The sequence below is a fragment of the Pleuronectes platessa genome, chromosome 1 (genome assembly GCF_947347685.1).
Source record: "Pleuronectes platessa chromosome 1, fPlePla1.1, whole genome shotgun sequence".
Taxonomy (NCBI): Eukaryota; Metazoa; Chordata; class Actinopteri; order Pleuronectiformes; family Pleuronectidae; genus Pleuronectes; species Pleuronectes platessa.
The window spans coordinates 11,166,141-11,186,785 of NC_070626.1; the positions used below are offsets into that span (position 1 = coordinate 11,166,141).

At 43.4% G+C, this 20,645-nt stretch overlaps 1 protein-coding gene across 1 annotated transcript; it reads left to right on the forward strand.

Annotated features, from left to right (window-relative positions):
- The first annotated feature begins 15,053 nt into the window (after positions 1–15,053).
- Positions 15,054–20,444, forward strand: irx6a (iroquois homeobox 6a). Its single transcript, XM_053421749.1, has 7 exons — positions 15,054–15,528; positions 16,682–16,966; positions 17,746–17,855; positions 18,079–18,371; positions 18,515–19,171; positions 19,431–19,542; positions 19,896–20,444. Exons 1-6 carry the CDS (start codon positions 15,463–15,465, stop codon positions 19,535–19,537), a joined length of 1,518 nt encoding a protein of 505 aa, XP_053277724.1. The 5' UTR covers positions 15,054–15,462; the 3' UTR covers positions 19,538–19,542; positions 19,896–20,444.
- The last annotated feature ends 201 nt before the right edge of the window (positions 20,445–20,645 follow it).

Sequence of the window (20,645 nt, forward strand, 5' to 3'; positions counted from 1 at the left end):
TGTCTCTTCAGGGCCTGCCCTTACTCAAACACTGCCTAGGCATATTTGAGCAACATTCAAAATGGGGAATACAGCATAACTGCATTAGTGAAGGCGGAGGAGAAGGGAGGAGGAGGAAAACAGTGGGGGAAGAAACAAGGCACAAAGCTAGAAAGAGGAATGAAACACAGGGTTAAGAATCAGATGAAAGACGGCAGCGAAACAATGTTTTAGGGCCAAACTTAAACGGCATCACATCGAGTGCTGAGAAACAATCAAAGCCCGGGTGAGACCTGAACACACACGCACTTGAACTTGGCTAAATGTTGCTCTTGAACGCGTGATAGGTGCCGGGGAAAAACAAGCCATTAGAGCAGGTTCAGGTAAACAAAATGGGACCCCAGCAGGAACAAGCAACATTGAAGTGCGGTGGGGGGGTAGTAGGTGGGTGTCTTTGAAGTGGCTCCGAGTATTCCCCTGACACTCTGGAGATATTTATTTGAATAATGTGCAGATTCACACCCGAGTGAGCAGAGATCTGTGCGGCGGGTGGGAAGATGACAGGGTTTAATTTCCAACTCTACTGAGACAAGCAAAGGGAGAGAGAGAGAGGAGAGAGGGACAAGGGAATTAAAGAGAGAGAGTAGGGGGGGGGGGAATAAAGAGGTAGAAACGAGATGAGGACGGCAGATGGAGGCACATCGGATTCCCTAAAAACATTTTGACATTTTAAACCTGAGGCAGTTTGCAGGCAGTAAATAAAGGGAAGGGAATCGATAGCAGTCAGTGATAAGGGGATAAAGCAGCTAAATATGAAATACAGCCTAACAAAATGGTATGGATTTCCAATGGGGCCACGTGACACAAGCTGCTTTGAAATGCAAATAGCAACTTATGCACATTGTCCTTCTCAGGCCCGACCACCTATTGATTGGCTAAAACAAATTCTATTGATCATTGAATATTTAATGGCGATAATTAAATCTCTCCTGGAGGTACTTACACCCCATTTCCAGTTTTCATCGCCTCTCTCAGGAGACCTGCCTTTGACTTGCTGCAGCTTCAGGAGCGCTCGGTGAAGGACAGCACACGGCCAATTGTAACAGAACTAGATGTTGAGTTCATGTACTGTATTGTAGTGATTGTTTGCGGTTAACCTGTGAGTTCCTCGAAGGTGAAGAGACTTGTCTTGGAGTTCAAAAAAAATATTGTTCGTCAGTGTTGAACTTTGTCCATGGCAGCAAAAATCTGCACTTGTCATGGCCTTTAAAATATTGGTGTTCAGAGTGGAGTGGTGCTGTGACTGGTTCTAAAGTCCCTTTACGCTCCAGCTCGGTGAATGATGACCTTTTTGTCTGAGGTGAACCCTTACACCCATAAGAGTGTCTGAATTATATTTTCATATTTAACACAGTGAATGTTTTGAACTGCTAGTGCTCTTACTTGTCAGCTTTTCAACAGAATCAATCAAACTGGCATTGTAACTGAACAATCACAAAGAAATCAAATATAGCTGCAATTTAGCTATGACTTCTTTAGTTGTCTATTTCAAATTGTTAGCGTCCATGCTTGCTATGACACACAAGGCATTAAGGTGGTACAACTGGTGGTACAGGTCGCGTGGTAGAAATTGAATGTCATTTTTTTAGTCTAATTGACAGAGCTGATCCGCAGAAGTCCCTCGAGCTATGCAGGGAATCCCTGGTATCACCAGGTATCGCAAAGATATGGGCTAAGCTTGTTGCTGAGAGAGCATCCTGTACATGTGCAATGTGTGCCTACAACCGCTGTTCCCAAAGTAGCCAAATGTACAAAACTACATTTAAAGCGAAAAACCTAACTTAAGGCAATGCTGAGGACATTAGCATCTGGTCTCTTGAGGTCCCACTGTAGCCTGCCTGTATTTGCCTTGTTACATATCCTGTCAAAAAATGTACAACTCCCTTTTCCAATGTGTGTTGTGATTTCAGGAGCACTTCCAATGGAACCTCTGCATCTCCAGCAGTGACTCAGAATCTGTTTTATTTGTGTAGTTGCAAGCAGTGGAATGAACCTGGACATTTATCAATAACTTAAACATGTCCTTACATGTAAAACCCATTTTGAACAATACCCTTGACTTAGTATTCCGCGACACAGTGTTATGGCTGCAGACTCTGTGCAGAGGTGCTTTACAAATGAATAAACAGATACAACAACATGGAACAAGAAATGTGTTGGGACTCTTAACTGCCTCTGCCGGTGTTTCCTGTATTTCTCTACAGTTTACAAAGGACAATTTGTGAGGTTTCAGCCCTGATAAATATCTGTAACAAACGAAGAGGCGAGTTATTGATATCGATCTCCACAACTGAGAACTGGATGTGTTTGACAGCAAACAGACATCCCACTCAGTATGTTGGGTTTCAGCTCTCTCTCACTGCTCTTTTCAGGTGTTCTCACACTAATGGAGGAAAGTAACTCCTTAATCGACTGACATAATTTATGACATTAAGAGACGGGCAAACAGGAAAAGGTTGCTGTCAGGACGGTATTAGAGGGCAGCTCTCACTGCATGGGCCAGTGTTAAACAAAGTGCCAATCAATAGCCCTTTTATTAGTGACCGCAATCAATGTACCGGTGACTGAGTGAGCCAATTAACGCTATCGACCGCCGAGACAGAAGAAAGAGAGGAAGACGAGAGGAGGGGACGGGGACGAAGGAGAGAGATAGCAAAGAAAATATGGGAGAGACGGCAGCAGAAGAGGAGCTGCAGTGTCTTCCTCAGGTCTTGTTTTCCTTCTCATCTGCAGGGAGGGGGTTGTCTGTGGAGTGAGAAGACCAGATTCCCACCAAGTGAGAGGCCACAGGGGTCTGCTGCCGAGGACACCCTGACAGAAAGCAGAGGCCTCCTATCTCCCTGGAGGAAGTGAGTGTATGTATGAGTTTGTGTGTGTGTAGCAGTGGTGGGGGTGGAGTTCAGGGGAAGCGACAGCCCCCCCCACACACACACACACACATACACATACCCATTCGTGCACATCATCTACTATAGCGTTGGGGGTGAGCTGTACTGGGAACACAGCACCGCTCGTCTTCTCACCGCTGGTTCTGAATAGTAATGAGGTCACGGAGCTGGAAGTTCTCTGTGCACGCTCAACTCCACCTTTCTCCCCCAAGAGGCTGGCCACTGTCTGTGTGTATGTCTATGTGTGGGAGATAACATAGCCTCGGTGACAAACATGACATCACTTCCTGACGACTCTATAATCCTGACACTGCATGTGACAATCACCGCCACCACTCCACTGGATTTGTCTGAGCTTGCTACTCTGGATGAGAAACTGTTTAAGACAAAGTCCACATCATTGTAATTGCACTTGAGTGGTGGCATCTCTCTGTCTGCAAAACATCAGCTTTACACCAGCTAGGAAAAACAGATCTGTCGTCAGTTTTGTGACAATGTATTTCCAAAAATGTGGAGATCAGTAGTAGAAGTAACAGTTTATATTGGACAGCAGTGGTGTCTATAGGTTAAAATACTGTTGAGCTATAACAACATGTTTTTTTGAAGTTCAGGAAACTAAAGTCATTAATTTAACATATCAGAAACAATAAGTGCTCTAATTAGAGCATTTTTTGATCTTATTGATAATGAAAAATTGGTCACCAGAAAAAAAGAGTCTGTAAATATGGTAGAGGTAATAATCATATTTTGCAGATGTTTTTCTTTACTATTAAATAAACGTATTTCATTATTCGTGTCTGATGCTGCAATTGAAAGCTGGTCTTCAATAGTATCTATAGAACAAAACATACAACACTCAACTGATTTTTTAAACAATTCCTGCAGCTCATAGAGTCTGAAGAATCAGGCGACACCCCCTCAGCAGTGAGTATAGCGAAGGGGCTCTGCTGACAACCAAGCCCCAGTATTAGTGTGGTCGGGTGTCCTGTGCCCAAAGAGAAAAAAGGGTGAGAAAGACATCTGCTTCATGTCAGCTGGCAGTGCAGCACTTGGCTTCGGGGTTATCAGGGCTTCTTCTATCAGTCTGTGTTCGGAGCACGGACCTCTGCTTCCTGGAGGGAAACCCTCGGAACCAGGGTGCCGACAGATTGAGGAGGTACTGCGGAGAGAGAGAGGAGAGGAAGAACTGCAGGGAGGTGGAAGGAAGAGGATGGGGATGTAGGATGAGAAAGGGAAAGAGGGGAGGAAATGACAATGTGTGTAAAGCGATAAGCCCCTGGCAAGGGCCCCCTCACCCTGGGGGGGGACTGGGGGCTACAAGACTTCAGCCTCAGCATTCAGTCCTGTACCACTGTCCCCGATGACCCTTCCCCACTTCGGTCAACATTGCCACGGCACAAGACAATACACACATGCAATAACTGACTAAAATGTACTTTACAGGAGTTCTTGTTTTGATGAAAGTCTGCAGTTCATTCTACACATAGAGGTGAAATTTGAAAATTCATTTGCAATATTAAGATTATTCGATTCAAATTTGAAACCACACAAAGCTTATTCTTCTAGAAAACACTTGGAGGCATCAAATATTGAAGAACACTAACGAACACCCGGTTGGAAAATGGAAGGAGTGTCTATGACAAGTTTAGTTATGTATGTGGTGTATTTGACTGTAATATTTGACAAATATGGGATATAGTTTACTGTGGTAAGTATTAATATTACTGTATTTATATCATAAATACAGTAATCTCTTGGAAGAGATTCTTTTGTGTTAAAATATTCCCTAAATAAATCAAATGTAATTAAAACGATCCACAAATATGTAAAAAAGAAATGATGCTTTTATATCAATACTAAAACTAACAAGGAATTATTATAATTAACGATTGAAATGAGTAAACACAGTAAACATAAATAAGGGTTAGTGTGTAGACATGGTGACAAAGGAATGTGCCACCTTCTAAGGCTTCAGTTCTGAGAGGTAGAATTTCAGAGGAAATGTGATCCCTTGAAAACATCAGTGCTGTCCCATCTTTCCTCAGTTTCATTTTCATTCTTTTATCATTGTCATCTAATAATGAAAAATGTATTAACAACGACACCACAGTGTGTTTGCATTTCAATATCAACTCCACTGAGGTGACAGTGTGTCGGATGTTTGAGGATCTGTTGATAGCTCAGATGTAAACTCTGTCTGGGATAGTGCTGACACAGGCCTCGTCTTCGTGAGCACCGCTGAGCGAACAGTGAGAGAAAATATACAGTTGGCTGTGAGGGACCGACTCAGGATATACACTCAGGGCGCTTTCACACATACCTTGTTTGGTCTGGACCCTCTGACTCTTCAGTTTAGTCCAAACCAAAATAGCATGTGTGAATGGTGCATCAGGCCCCATTCAAGACCAACAGAACAAAGTTTATTCAAAATAAAGAGGTCCAGATCAAACTGAACTATTATTCGGTTTGTTTGTAGCAGGAAAAACTTTTTCGAACCAATTGCAGAAGAAGAAAAAGAAAGTGGCTCACAGGATTATATAGATATTAGATAGAATGTTCATATAAGGACAGTCATTTCACTGGTAGTACAACAGTGGTCATATTGCAGTAGGTTTATAGGTTTACATTGTCCAAGACATGCAGGACGCAGGTATGCCATACACAAGTCTTAGTCCGCTCCTTAAATAGCAATGTGAAACCAAAACTAACTGCATCAAATGTAAACAACATAACATGAACCATGGTCTGAACTTTCAGGTGTGAAAATACTTTTAATCTGGACTGATGTATTCCTCTATAGATTGTAAAATTGCAAAGATTGAGACCAGCTAAGCAGAAAGAGATGAGTGAGAGAACAAGTCAAGTAGCTGGACGTGAGTGCAGTCAGTCTCATCCCAGAGACAAACACTTCATCTGGAGTGTAAAAGGGAAATGCTGCAGTGCTCACAAAAGATTAAAATCACACAACACGGGTCAGGTGGCACGGACAGCCGAGGGAGCGGAACAGAAAAGAGAGACAGAAATAAAAGGACAATGACAGAGAGGGAGACGGAGAAAGACAGTGACAGGACAAAGTGTGTGTGAATGCAGCCGGGCACTGGTCTGTGTGGACCCTGCCAACAGTTTGTGATGAGGGAGCTTCAGTTGAAGCAGAGCGAAGCGAGCTCCAAAGCCGGGGCTAAGTGAACAGATTAGAGGACCGCACAGTGGTATCACTCTTCCACTGCAGTTGCTCTCTGACGGGCAGAGGTCAAGCACGTACTACATCCACACAGTCTGCAGTGTATGCACACAGACACACAGACACACACACACACAGACGCACACAAAGATACAAAACACAGCAACCACACATACAGATGTACAAGTTAATGAAGCCAACAGTAACATGAATTTGAGCCCGGTTTGATCTGCAGAAGGTGACATGCCAGGATGAACTGCTCTCTGGACCTGTTGCTGTAAAGTAAAGGGTTTAATTTGCTTAAGTTATTGTTTGGTACTGTAGAAATAATCCTGGCAGTGTGCAATCACAGTGCTCGTCCAACATTTTGCTCCAGACTGCTCCACTTACATGAGAAAATATTCCAGCTTTTGCCCTAATTCCAAACAGAAACGCCCTACAAAGCTTTTTACATGGATAATACAAATTCCACTAACATTATTTTTAACATAAAACCATGCATATGGGAATTAACATATACTCTGTGCACATTTTCAAACATATCCCCAAACCTTCTGTCACCAGCTGTCTTTCTCGTCTTTCTGTCATATTACTGCATTCATCACTCACTAGTTAAATAAACATGTATCATACCATCTGACCACAGATCATTTGATGTGTTATTCCCTAATCAGCGATGAGTGACAGCCCCGGCTGTTTCACATGCACGCTCGTAACTTGACCGTAGTTCAACTATTTACTTTTCTCTGTGCTGGTGGGATGGTCAAATGGCTGTTATCATTTGAAAGTATGTTCCATCAATCTGATAGGACCAATAGGTTTATATATATATGTAACGTTCTGTTGTATCTTATAAATAACCTCCTCCATAAAAAGATGGGGGATGGAAGTGACAGTGTAGATGTTGCAACACCCAAAGCCCCCACTGCTGCAACGCCCTTGAATGTGTGTACTTTATGAAAAAGAAATGAAGCAAAATAAGTGTTATTACTTGTTCTCCTCTTTGCTGCTCCGAAGCAAATCACTCACTCTACCTTGTCAGTGATGTGCACTTCAATCTCTGTGTGTTTTTTCCCTCATATTTAGCCTAAAGGTAACACCGCATATTTACTCTCAACACCTTGGGGTGTCACTGCTTGGAATTTAAGCCATGCTCCCTACTAAAGAGCTGTTTTATGGCTCCCTCAGACGCCGCCTGTGTCGATTTGTTTTCCCACAAGCAATGTAAACACAACACTTGTTGAAGGACCCGTATTCACCATATATTTAAGGGAATGCTATCAGCCCTGCCTTCCCCTCATGCACCATCTTTCTCTCCCTATTTCTCCCCCTTATCTTCCTCAGGATAAATATCCTTGAGATAAATAGGAGGTATATCTAAACCTCAAAATGGAAAACATCTTGAACTAAGCAGGGAAAGAGGATCTGAGCAGGAGCCAAGTTGTATTTCAAGGACACTGCCCCCTTATTTAGAGGCGTCTGTGTTACTCCAGAGCAGGGGGGGATCTTACAAAGATCTGATCCAGTTCCCCTCGCTTTCTCCAAAGTAAGCTTGACAATCTGCAAATCAGAAATTAGCCTTAACATGCCAAAGTTGAAACAAATGTGTGTTTTTTTTTCCCTTGTAATCTGATGATGTATTGGTCATGAGGCCAAGGTCAGGGATCACTTGGCAACCATGTACTAAGCTTGTTTACATTAACCAGTAAAAAAGGCTAATCAGGGGTCTATGCTTTCACCTTCTCTACAGTTAACAGGACCTTTTGATGTTGGCAACCATGTAACATCTGCTTCTAGGTTGGATGGACTGACGGAAAAAAATATATTCTCAGGCCCGCTGATAGAGCTGGAATGGAAATCCAACTCATGGGCCAGAAATTTTAGGAAGCAAAAAGCATAACATCGTGACGGTTGACACTGAGATTTATTTGTGTAAGTCAGAGCTATGTGCTATGAATAGATAGACTCTTTCTTCACTTCACCTACAACCTTGAGACTTGAACACACAATTACTAAGGTTTGAAAAAAAGGCAATTTGTCAAACTTGTTTCAACTTTTATTACTCTGATTGCTGAACTTGTCAAACCTGCGAATGTGCTGCAACCAGGGTTAAGACAGAGTAGAAAGGTGAGGTATTTGTGCGTGGTCGACAAAATACCATCATTAGTTCTGCCGTCTGACACAATGTGGCTGCAGAGGAGCTGAAGAAAAAGACAAATACTGCAGCAAAAAAATATTTTTAGCTCCATCTGGATTCAGTTTGAAGTCGACCATGGAGGGACCTCCACTGGCCGAGCAGCAAATGAAGAACAGAGGGCCCGAACGATTGAACTGTCATTGGTAGAACAGACATTTCATCCTATCGGGGGCCCTGGCTCATACTAAAGGGGCCTGGGTATCTGTAAAACTTTGACAAAAACCTGTCTGGTTTGAGTTAGCACTAAGCAGAGACACTTACCTGGACATGAAATCAATCAGGTAAATTTTCTTCTACCTGAAGCAAATCCAGAGCTAAGTGATGATGACTACCAATTGGTCGCTATGTCATTTTCCCCCCCCCAGGATGGCGGTGTGCAATCAAAACAATAAAGTGCCTGCAGTAATGGAAGATACATTTTCACTGACTTTTCTCCCTCTGTGTAACACAAGCCTAATTCACCTCACTACATAACTTTTTCCTTCCTTTAGTGTTGCCTTGACCTGTGGGAGAAAAATCAAAGTGGATATGTGAGGGCTTTAGGAAAGGAGACATTTTCCCTTCATTGCATTGGGCCTCTGAACTTTTAACTGAACTTTTAGCATGTGTTAAACGCTACGTTAATATTATCGAAATTGACACTGCTATGCTATGAGAGAAGAGAGAGCTGTTCAGCATGCTCTGTCATCATACGGCCACATTCTACACACACACACACACACAATCATGCAACACACTGAAAAGTTCACAGTCCAAACTCGTTGCCAGGAATCGAGAATAAAAATCCAAAACAATCTTTTTTTCTTTTTTTTTTTAAAGAGGACCAAATCCTCAACCGTGGAGGATTATTCCACCACGGTTGGCTCCCCAACTTCCCCACCATAATCCACCCCATAAAAAAACTCCTGGTGAAGCCTTTCAAAACAATTTATGCAAACAAACATCAAGCTGAGCTATTTGTATTGGCACCATTCTCCAGTAAACCAGACTGAACCAAGACCAGATGGGGCCGGGCCATTTCGTTCTCAGTGTGGTGCAACACCATGGAGGCAGCAGACAAGCTGAACCCGAGGCACTGTCTTCTGTAAGAGAGCGAGTTTCAATATTTAGACCACTTCTCAACACATTCCCCACTTCTGGGTGTATAATGTTAAGTGTGGTGGGATTTCCACAAGGACACATAAAGCTACAAAGGAAATATTGCCATTGCTGTATTGCATGGTGTCATAATATTTTATTCGCTAATTTGTACATGTTAGTAGTGCAGGAGCACGATGAAGCAGGCTGTAATTCACATATACTCCCTGATTACTCCCTACTCCGCTCAACTGTTGACCCCACATCACGGCTCGTTTATGATAAAACATTACGTTAAACGTTGATAATCATGTGCTTATAGTTCAAAGTTGGGCTGTATAACATTCAAGTTCCCTGGTATCGAAAGATATGGCTACACATGAGAGAAAAGATGCCGATACATACCATGACCCGTCTGGTGCTGACAGCGGTGGCTGTGCTGTGGCCGGTAATTGGACTGACAGTAATAGGAACTGTCTTTCTGCCTCTGCGGGTCGTAGAGATGGCCCACAATGCTGCCGTGGATTTAGCAGCTGCAGTCGGATGGAAACCATGTAACTGGAATTTTCCTCGTCCTCCTTTCTCTTCCTCCGTTTGAACGCTGATTATTTAGGAGTCGAGTCAATTTCATGACCCTGAGACCCTTGAAACCTGGTCGGCTGCCAATATGTGATTTCAGAAATACATGGATGTCAATGATGAAAATGAGCGCTCCATTCGTCATTGCAGAGGAACTTGTTATTTTTTATGTTTGTTTTTTTCAGATTGTTGCTGCTGCTGGCGCTCCGCCTTGAGGGAAAGTTAGGTTTGAAGTCAGCATCCATCTTGGCGAGGACCACACATATACAAACACGGGTGTAGTAGCAGGGAGGTAGCCGACACAGGCTCCTTAATGCGGGTGAGTGAAAATACATATTCGATCACGCGCACGTCCAAATGTGAATGCTAATGCTTGAGGAGCTCCACACACAATGCCACCGCCGCAGCCTTGACACGCCCAGAACAGACATGTACACGCACCGCTCGCTGACATGAACACACATAGACCAAGAGCCTGAGGCCTTGATATAAAAGGCGGCACATGGAGCCACACATCACATGATCAACCCACAACCAACTTGTCCATACACACACAAACGCAAACACACATCCCGGGGAGCAAACCGTCACTCGCCCCCTCTCTCTCACTCTCTCTTAAAGACACCTACACCCACACAAGCTGTGGGAGCCAGGCTCTCTCTCTATAAGCACTTATTTCCCAGAGTCACTGCCAGCGCTCTCTTTCTCTCAGTGACAAGCTACAAATCCCTGACACCACCACTGATGATAGCTTTACAGTAGAGCCTCAAGGGGACTCTGCCAGCCAGCGCACACAAACAACACACGCACACAGCTTCTTCCCTCCCTGCCTTGCTCTCCTCTGTGAGTCCCAGTCGCTCTCCCAGGAGCCCCAAGGGCCTCTGGGATACGCCGCTCCCAAAACACAAAATGCCTAGGGTTTGTTTGAGTTAAACATCTGACTACAAGCAATCAAAGTGACGGGGGTACAAATGAAACAGCAATTATGCCTGTCCATTCATGTACGGATCTGTGTTTAAATTGTGGGGAAACAAAACCAAAGGGATATACAGCGGGGTCCAAGTGGTCTCAGACTTTTGGACCTCACAGTATCTGTAATTATGTTCTGTCAGATTACACATTGTCTTTTAAACTCAAACTCAAAGCGTGCCGCGGCACAGTGGCACAACGTGTACGCTATCATCACGTACAATTATCATTTTTTTCTCTCTCTGCACTGGATTGATTTATTGAGACAGTCGCCCTGACGCCATACTCGCCCTCTCCCTTATTTCTCCGTTTGATTAAACTCTAATGACTCCCTCTGTGCGCCCTAAGTATTCACCAGCCCCAAGGATGTTTATTTTGGTGTTAGCCGGCCACTGCTGTGACCGCCGTATCCTCCACCGCTCTATTATTTCTCATTACAATATTTATTACTTTTCTTTCCATTTTGGATAATTTAGCAGTACTAATAATGCTCTTGGTGGGGGAACTTTGTGTGTATGCAGTGTGTGTGTGTGTGTGTGCGTAATAATTCCACATCACAAGTGCCCTGGATTTATTGGCATATACCAATTTGGCTTTAATGAGATCAGACACCTCCAGGTAGGTGCCGCATCATCCCTCCGCTCGGCTCGAGGTTCTCCCTCCGTTTCTCTGTCTGTCTGCCCTTATTACCATTTCGTAAACCCCCCCTCCTCCACCCCCCATCTGATGAAAAAAACAGGAAGGCTTTGTGTGGTTCATTAAGTCAGCATAGGAAATGTATTAAGTAGGAGAATAGGGCTGGGAGCTGTTGAGTGTTGACTTAACCTTTCCAGTTTTTTTCCCTCCTCTTCCACTCAGCGATACTTTAACGGAGGCTGCGTGCAGAACTCAGTCTCATTGGGAAGCACAAGGATCATTTAGAACGAGAAATAATAGAGGTTGGACTTGATTATTCTCAAATAACACGAGTGAATCTACTATAGGGGTGAATGCCTTTGTCTGCTAGTCGTTAAATTATAGTCCAGGATCAGTTGTGGGTCGAGAGCATTGTCTACAACTGCAACTGGCGGAGTTTGTTGCTGCCTGTTTCTATCAGATGCACAGATATTTTTGTGTATCATGAGAACTTACTCGCAATAGTTTCTTCTTCTCTGAGCTCCCTTGTGCGCTTGGCATTGGCCCCTCTGACCATCCCCGATTAACTCCATCCCCTTTCCGAATTTCATTTTCTAAAGAGCAAACTTCATGTCAAATCTGCATTAATTAAACACAGGGTGGTGCCTGCTGATAGGGGGATTGGGTTGAGACCTGATGGCTAAAGCCCAACTCCGACACGATCCACTCGCCATTGTTCTAAACCAAACAGAGACGCCAGAGAAGTTGTAAATAAGTGGACCAGAAACCGGAACACACCAGCATAGAAACTTTACCGCCAGTAGTGTTTCGACGGTGTAATTGCAGCGCTACTCAGACCTATGAATGCTCGGCCCTGTGCATATAGGCTACTTACAGCATAGCTTCTGGGTGGAAGGCCTTTCCTGTTAAATGTTAAAATACACTGTAACATCCCATGAAAAGAAAGACTTACTTAATGTTAAATATACAGTGAAGAGCCACAGACACATCCTAAACATTTGACTGAATAACTAATTCCTATTGTCAACGATTTAGCTTCTAGAAACAAAACCTTGTTACAATGAGATTATGAATAAACACACACAAAACAGTGTAAAGAAATGGTTCATTGTCAGGTTGTCATACAGTTTCTGGGGAAGGGCACTGTGGTCGGTCTGCCATTACAATTAGTGTTCATTTGGGCCTGATTCAGGGAGATCTGCACTGACTGCTGGACATGCATTATGCATGAGTCTGTCCATATGCACTTGGGCCATCATGCATGCCCTTGTAGAAATGCATCGACCACCGGCATGCAATTACATTTAGCTTTTTTTTTCAGCCTTCTCCGAGTGAGCATCCTCCAATGTAACAGAGGTTTACAGGCATGACAATGTGCCTCCTCCTGAGATAATACCTTCTGATCTATGCACCATTGATGGGAAAAAGAATGGTAAGCATGTTAAATGTTGCTTACTGTTGACATCTTTCGACAAACAACAACCGAACGAGAATTTTTGTATTCTTGAATTTTTCTGATGGACTGAATTTTAAAGTTTAAGCAGCTGATGAAAATAATGCTGTTTTTCTTGTGCAATGAAAACCTGACATTTGTATTGTTTTTAATTGTTCAGATATCTAATCTTAGACACCACAAATATTAAACAGGTTACACGGTTTTATTTTCAGTTACCTGTATACGCCATGTTTTCTTTTAATTTGAAAAGAAATGAAAATAGAGTCATGTTATCGTTATGTACGTTCATTTGTAAACATTGTTTAAGGTATTTACACTGTCCCTATTTTTGGATGTGACTTTTTGACTGAAAATAAACTGGGAGCAGGCAGACCGTGGTTCTGAGGTGAGAAATCTGTATCTGTGAGACTACAAGAGAGATGGCTAGAGATGGAAAGCATCAACAAGTTGGAAGAGATGTAAGTAGAGTGCATATTTTATTCAAAGAATACTTCTGCCACATTAAAGCTTGACTACAGTTTGGTAACACAGGGATTAACTTCACTGTCGAGCACCAGGATGTTCTGTCCAACAGGTTCCCTCCTGTATCTTCGGTGCCTGTCACAAGCAATGAGCACTTTTCAGGACCCCAAAACACTGGTGTGTGTGCGTGTGTGTGCGTGTGTGCGTGAGAGAGAAACAGAGAGAGAGAGAGAAAGAGAGAGAGAGAGAGAGGGGGGGGGGGGGGTTCTTGTATCATAATGTATTGTATTTTATCTGTAAAATAAATGGCACTTCACTGGGCCTGGGCCACGACCACTCTGTCCACTTTCATCTCCGAGGAAAAGCTCTGACAGATCTTCATCTCCAACACGCAGCTCTTTAGCGCCCCTCGGAGAGAAAGGCTGTAATCGCACAGGCGTCTCCAGGGGGAGGAAGGAACCTCCATACATGCAGTTTGGAGAGACAGTGCCCAGACAAAAATTGTGCACATGGTATCAGTAGTGACAAGGGAAACCTTACACCACCCCAGATAGTCAGAAAGGAAAAAAAGGCAGATCACATGACTCAGACTGATCATAGCTGTCAATGCCAATGTATACAGGGTAAATAATACCCCCCTCCATCCCTCCCTGTGCTCAACATCGCATGAGGAGGGGGCTCCGCTTGTTTATGTTTATAGGAGAGAGACGGTGATGGTTGAGCTGCTGATCTAATAAGGCTTAAAATGATTTCTCTATGTGAGGCAGCACCATTTCTTATAGCCATCTTTCAAGTGAGCATCATTCAATTAAAATGCAATTCTCGTCGCCCCCATCCACGGATATTTAATTAGACCGAAGAGCAGGGCTTCCACTGTCTTTTTTTCTTCTTCCCCCTGTTCTAAAACAAGCTCTTCGGATTTCACCTCTAAGGCATATTTTCACTCTGTAGCTCGTTGGTTAAACAAGGGCATGTATCCATTTGTTAATTGATGCAATTACGCATTACGCGTAATGGTCACGTAGGTCTCCTGGCGCGCATCAATCACTGGTCTATTGACCTGCCAAATAACCCCCCACCCCCTCTCTCTAAATCTCCACTGCTACAGGACCCCCCCCCCCCCCCCCCCCCCTTCTCTCTCTAATAGAGAAAGATAGAAACATCATCGTCATTAACTTCGGGATGGACCTCTGGCCATGAGTGCCAGAGGCAAACAAGGGGTCGACATTAAAAAACAGGAGGTGTTATATATGCAATATATGTAGTACATAAGAGAAGTTATTATAAACGAAAATATGTATGTATAATCCTCAAGAGACGTTTAGGAGATTCTCATTTGCCCATAAAATAAAATATGTTCTTCTGGACGTGTTTGTGATAAAACTGGTTCAAATATCTGCAGTTTTTTCTAATTTATTTATCTACACAGTGATTTCCATATGACCAACTCTTACACTGTTGTCTGTATCTCTGGTAAATCAGTGGGAGAACTGTGTTATAAAAGCGGGACACGGCAGAGCGCAGTGCACCTTAAGAAAACCCTGCGTTGGACGTGATTGGCAAAGACATTATTCTATCCTTGGTACCCTGCCGTTGCGGGATTACAGTGACGTCACGCTGATACCCTTGCATGGACGAATGCTAAAGAACTATGGAGCCACAAATAATAGCACAAGCAGAGTCCATATCTTGCAAGTCTTACGTTATCCTTTAAGCCTCCTTCAGCTAACACAACAACAACAATTTTTTTTTTTTTTTTTGCACTTAATGACGCTTAATTTCATTTCTTTATCGGGTCCTTTGGGGGGGATTATTCATTCATATAAAACAATCTGCAGCTGGTGCCAGCCCAAAAGTCTCCCTCCTGTGAGAGAAGTCATTTATTATTGAGTGAAAGGCCGTGCGTGGAAATGTGTGTAAAACGCTGGATTTGAAGTAGAAATTGGTTGCAATCGATCAAGGGCGAAGAATATTGCTGATGGTAAGCAAAGAAGCAGCTATGTCTTTCTCGCAATTTGGATACCCGTACAATGCATCTTCACAGGTAAGACCCTCTGCTTTTTTATTTCTACTAACTTTTGAGTAACCACATACATTGTTTATTTTTGCACGTTTTCTTTTATTTCCCTGAGCACTTCTCTCCTGCAAGAAACATGTGTGAACGAGTGACTGCTGTGACACTATTGACAGCTTTGTTTTTGTTCGCCTGCTGCAGTTGTTGTTGAGACAAATATCGATATACACGCGCCCGTGTCCAATTACACTGAATTATGAATGAACTCACGTGTTTTTTTTCTGATGACAATAGAGATGAATGTCACCTATTGCGCACTGCGAGGTGTAATTGGGCTGTAGCTCGTGCTGTGGCCACACACATCCGCCAACTTTCTGTTTGAAATTTGCTGGGACATGTAAACACACTGGATTGGTTTTATAGCTTTTACAACTTGTTGTAAAAATAGGTTTCTTAGATTTTCAGACACGTTTATTGCGCATGATGACAAGTTGGAAGAAGCTGAGGTGGATGGGGGGGACAGCTGGCAAAGTTGTCAGCCAACTTTTCTCCCGATAATTTTTTGAATGTTTAGAAGATAGAATGTAAAACTCTGATCTTTTAAATTCACAACACAGTGGACATTTACTTGACAATGACATTGATTAATATTTTTCTCATCCAGTCCAGAAGTTGAACTTTGAAAGCGATTATAAACCTGAACAAGTCACTTTTACGCACGGATTACGCACATCTGCTTTCGTAATATTCACTGAAAAATGTCCATTATATGATGTAATGTCATATGCAGTACTATTTTTATTGAAGACTAAAAATGACTAATTTTGTGGCATCGCTTATTGCACTCGTTTCCATTACAAGATATTATCGCTCTCCATCCAGGAATCATCTAAAGAAAAGTGACTTACCTTGAATTAAGGCAGGTCACAAGTTAAAATAATGACACCTGATTCATGCTAATTGTTCTCATGTGCATCAGAAACAAACGACCTCTCTTCTCTTTTCTTCGCTCGATCGTTTTTAGACTCGACACTACTGACAGCACAACTTGTTTAGATGTGAGCACCTCTTTTTTTTTCCTGCAGCGCACCAGCCACATTCATTTCAGCGCTTGTCACAGACATCCAGATATAGGAGCCGGCACAGCCAATGACCATGTCTGTCCACGATTCTCTTCATGCAGTTTTTCGTGTCGGCAAACCCCAGTACGACTTGCTGCGATTCGATTTCCAGGTCGGTGTCTGACGGGACGGCGGGAGGCTCCCAGACCGCCGCTGCCGCCGCTGCCGCCGCCGCCTCCTTCTGCTGCCCGTCCTACGAGAACCGGCTCCTGGCGAGCAGCCGGACGGAGCTGAACGCGGCGCTGGGGATGTACGGCTCCCCTTACGCCGCCGCGGCCGCCGCCAGCCAGAACTACGCCAACTACTTCCCCTACAGCGCCGACCCATCCGCCATCTACTCCTCTCTGGTGGGCTTCTACTTCAGCCTCGATTTGATGCGTAAAGAGGGGGGGAGGAGGAGAGGAGGGGGGCTTGGGCTGATCGATCAATAGTGTTTGTTTTTTTGTTCGATCAATTTAACGCATCCACCACGACAAGCCGTTTAATCCTGCAGCCAGTCGTGTCTTTGTTATTCTTTGAAACAAGTTACAGGAAAGGAAACAGTCACTGAGGTGAAGGGCAGAATCGTAGAAATAATACCAAGGAACTTTCTCTCTTCAATCTAATGACGTGTGAATATGAGAGAGTGATCATCCTTATTCATTTATTACTTGTTTAAAAATATTTGCACTTGTGTCTTTTGCAGAAGAGGAAAAAGTAAAATGAAATGATTCCACATTCACTGTGATGTGAATAAAGGACTAGATGACTTGTTAAATGGGCTTTTGGTAGCAGCTGAAACTTTTCTTTAATTGTTTTGGTATTTTTTTTACTTTTAAATTTACTGTCCATGAAAAGGCTGCTTAGTTGACCTTAAAACAATTAAAAACGTCTTGGGATAATCAGAAAATAACTTAAGAAATACAAATATAAATTAGTATATTATATATTCAACTTGTTAAATTATAGTTAACAATGAAAGGTTGATGTCATTCCTGGCATTTTATGTCAGTTTGATAGTGAGACTTGGTTTAAAAGAATTACTTAAGAAATGTATGTAAATCAAAAATCATGAGAATGTTGAGCAATAAACTTGCAGTCACATCTCTTGTTGCACTGTTATAACAACCCTCCTTCTATTTTACAGAATCCACAGTATGACATCAAGGACAGCACAGCCACTTTACACTCTGGCATCACTCAGACCGCTGCATACTACCCTTATGATCCTTCACTGGGACAGTATCAATACGACAGGTAAGGACTGGTCTTTTGTGGTAACAAAAAATATGAGTAATACCAGCTTGAGTGAACTTGGTAAAAAAAAAGTATTTCACCACTGATCAAAGCAGCCATTCACTTGTGCCACATGAAGTTCAAAGGTCAGAGTGTAACCGCATACTGATATCTGCAGGGAGAGAAGTGTGAGTAGTCTGATACCCTTCACTAACCGCACTAATGTGTCTGTTTCTGTGTCCAGGTACGGGACTGTAGACTTTAATGGCACGGCCAGACGAAAGAACGCAACTCGCGAAACCACCAGCACCCTGAAAACATGGTTGTATGAGCACCGCAAGAACCCCTACCCCACCAAGGGAGAGAAGATCATGCTGGCCATCATCACCAAGATGACCCTCACCCAGGTGTCCACCTGGTTCGCCAACGCCAGGAGGAGGCTAAAGAAGGAGAACAAGATGACCTGGTCACCCAAGAATAAGGCCGGTGATGACAGGAAGGACGACGTGAAAAGCGACCAAGACTGCGTCACCAAAGGTAACCAACTCCAAATAGAACTTTGATTTCTCAAGTGACTTTGAGAAATATAGGTGCCGGAGCAAAAAGGTTTCTGAGCAAAGTACATCATTATAAATCTACTGAAATGTGTTGCCTTATAATCGATTTTCTACCACCTGCAGATTCTAGTGATTGCAAGGATGAAAAGGATCTGCATCTGAGTGATCTGGACGACATGGACGGAGATGACTGTGACAAGCTGGACAGTGACTCTGAAAAGGGAGCTGCAGACGAGCAGGACCTCCAAAGGGCCATGGCAGTATCCGGAGTCCCTCAAAAAAGAGACTGCAGCTCTGAGCTACATTTGAGTTTAGCCAACAGCTTCCACGCATTCCCCTGTGCTATTAAAGGCCTCACCACTCTTCCTCCTCTCCCATCCGACTTCATGGATCCTGTGGAGTCCAAGGCACCCTCCTCGACCGGAACTGTGTCCCTGTCCCACTTTGAAGCATCGGACAAGCCGCGGATCTGGTCTCTGGCTCGCACGGCGGCCTCAGGGGTCATACTGAGCCCTCAGCAGCACGGCTCTGAGCTGAGGACAGGCAGCTCAATCGGGGACTGCCAGCTCCAGAGCCCAAGGCTTCCGATCGGACAGTGCGGGGGTATGAGAGGCCTCCATGAAGCCATCAGTGTCACCAACGCTGAGAGCCCCTTCTCTGAGGGCTCATCCTTGCATTCGAAAGTCTACGGCACTGGCAGCTACAGTCACAAGGGCCTCCAACTGCACTGCTCATCCTATGCTGCACTGCAAGACACATGTCAATACTCCTCCATTGAAGGTTTGTGATCTTTCTCCTCCAATTTTTAACATACTCTATTAGAAGGGATAAAACTGTTTTTAACTCTCCCTGGTTATACACACAAAGAGAAATGACCACTGTTTACTACATCAGCTTTGACAAAAAAGTTAAAGCATTATTCGTGGTGATTCTGAATAGATAAAATAAAATTTCTTAGGTTGTGAAGTGTAAAGATTGTGCCAGCCTGCACCCTGTGGGCCAGTATGTGAAAGATGTGCTTTCATTCGGGTGTGTGCAGGATTCTCTGGTGGCAAAGTAGAGACGCAGTCGTCGGACCTTAGCGAAGCCTGTGGGACCGTGCAGGATGACAAGGTCACTGCATTCAGGACGGTGATGAAGAGGTGAAGCAGGTGGGCATCTGCACTGAGCCGAAAGGAAGCAGTGCAGCCAGAACACACGCATACACACGCACACACAGACACACACACGGGGCAAAGAAAAACCCACTTACTGGTGAAAACACAGTGACTCTCACCTGTTTTTAAATATCTGTTTACTTTTATTCTATCTAATGTCTGCAACATGAAAGGCTGCCAATATGCATGATGTCACAACCAAAGTATATAATGACCTAAATATCATCCAAATATTAACTTTTCTATTGCAATAATAATATTTATTTAAAAATATTATTAAGAGAGTTTATTCCCTCTCATTTTGTGAGTTTATTATAACTACTGCTGTCATTCTCTTGTCCTTATAGATATCTGGAAACTGCACCACCATAAATAAAGAGACATTTATTATGCACTAAAGGACACACTGGTAGAGCCTCAGTAAGACGCATGGGAGCAACCTGGCGCCGCTGCAGTGAGAGCTGTCAAACTGTGGACGTGGCCATCATTTTGCACAACATTGTTTTCTATGGTGTTCAAAGACTTTATGCAAAAAAAATTCTACATGGAAAGGTATAAAACTGGCCACGTGAAAACGGCCGAATTTGTGTATGGCAATCGTGTAGTGTAGCAAAACGTATTTATTTCTCTGTGTTTCTCTGTATTTATTATTCTTGTGTCATGTTTGTTTGTTTATTATTTAAATGTGTTTATCGGTTGGATTCCTTTAAGTATTTTTGTTCTATGTTCAACTGTGGCTTCGTGTCATTTCTCCTGATGTAAAGCTGACTTTAAAAGGACTGGGTCCCCCTGTGACTTTTGGAGATTTGTTTTGTCATTGTGTTAATAATGTGAGCTTCTCCTGTGTTTTACCATCGATGATTTTTTTCTAACAATACAACTTTTTTCCAAGAGTTTTTCTGTGTCATGGTTATTCATGCAGCGGAAACGTCCAATTAAAACATTCGCAGAAGTGCATTTGATCAAAGTTTATCATCTTGACTTGGTGCGTAAAAGGCGCAGCGCCCATGGAGGCTCATAACGCAGCGGAGGACGTGAGTGAAATGCACAAGTTGCGGAAGAAAGGGGGACATTATCTCTCCATTGTCCGCGTCTAA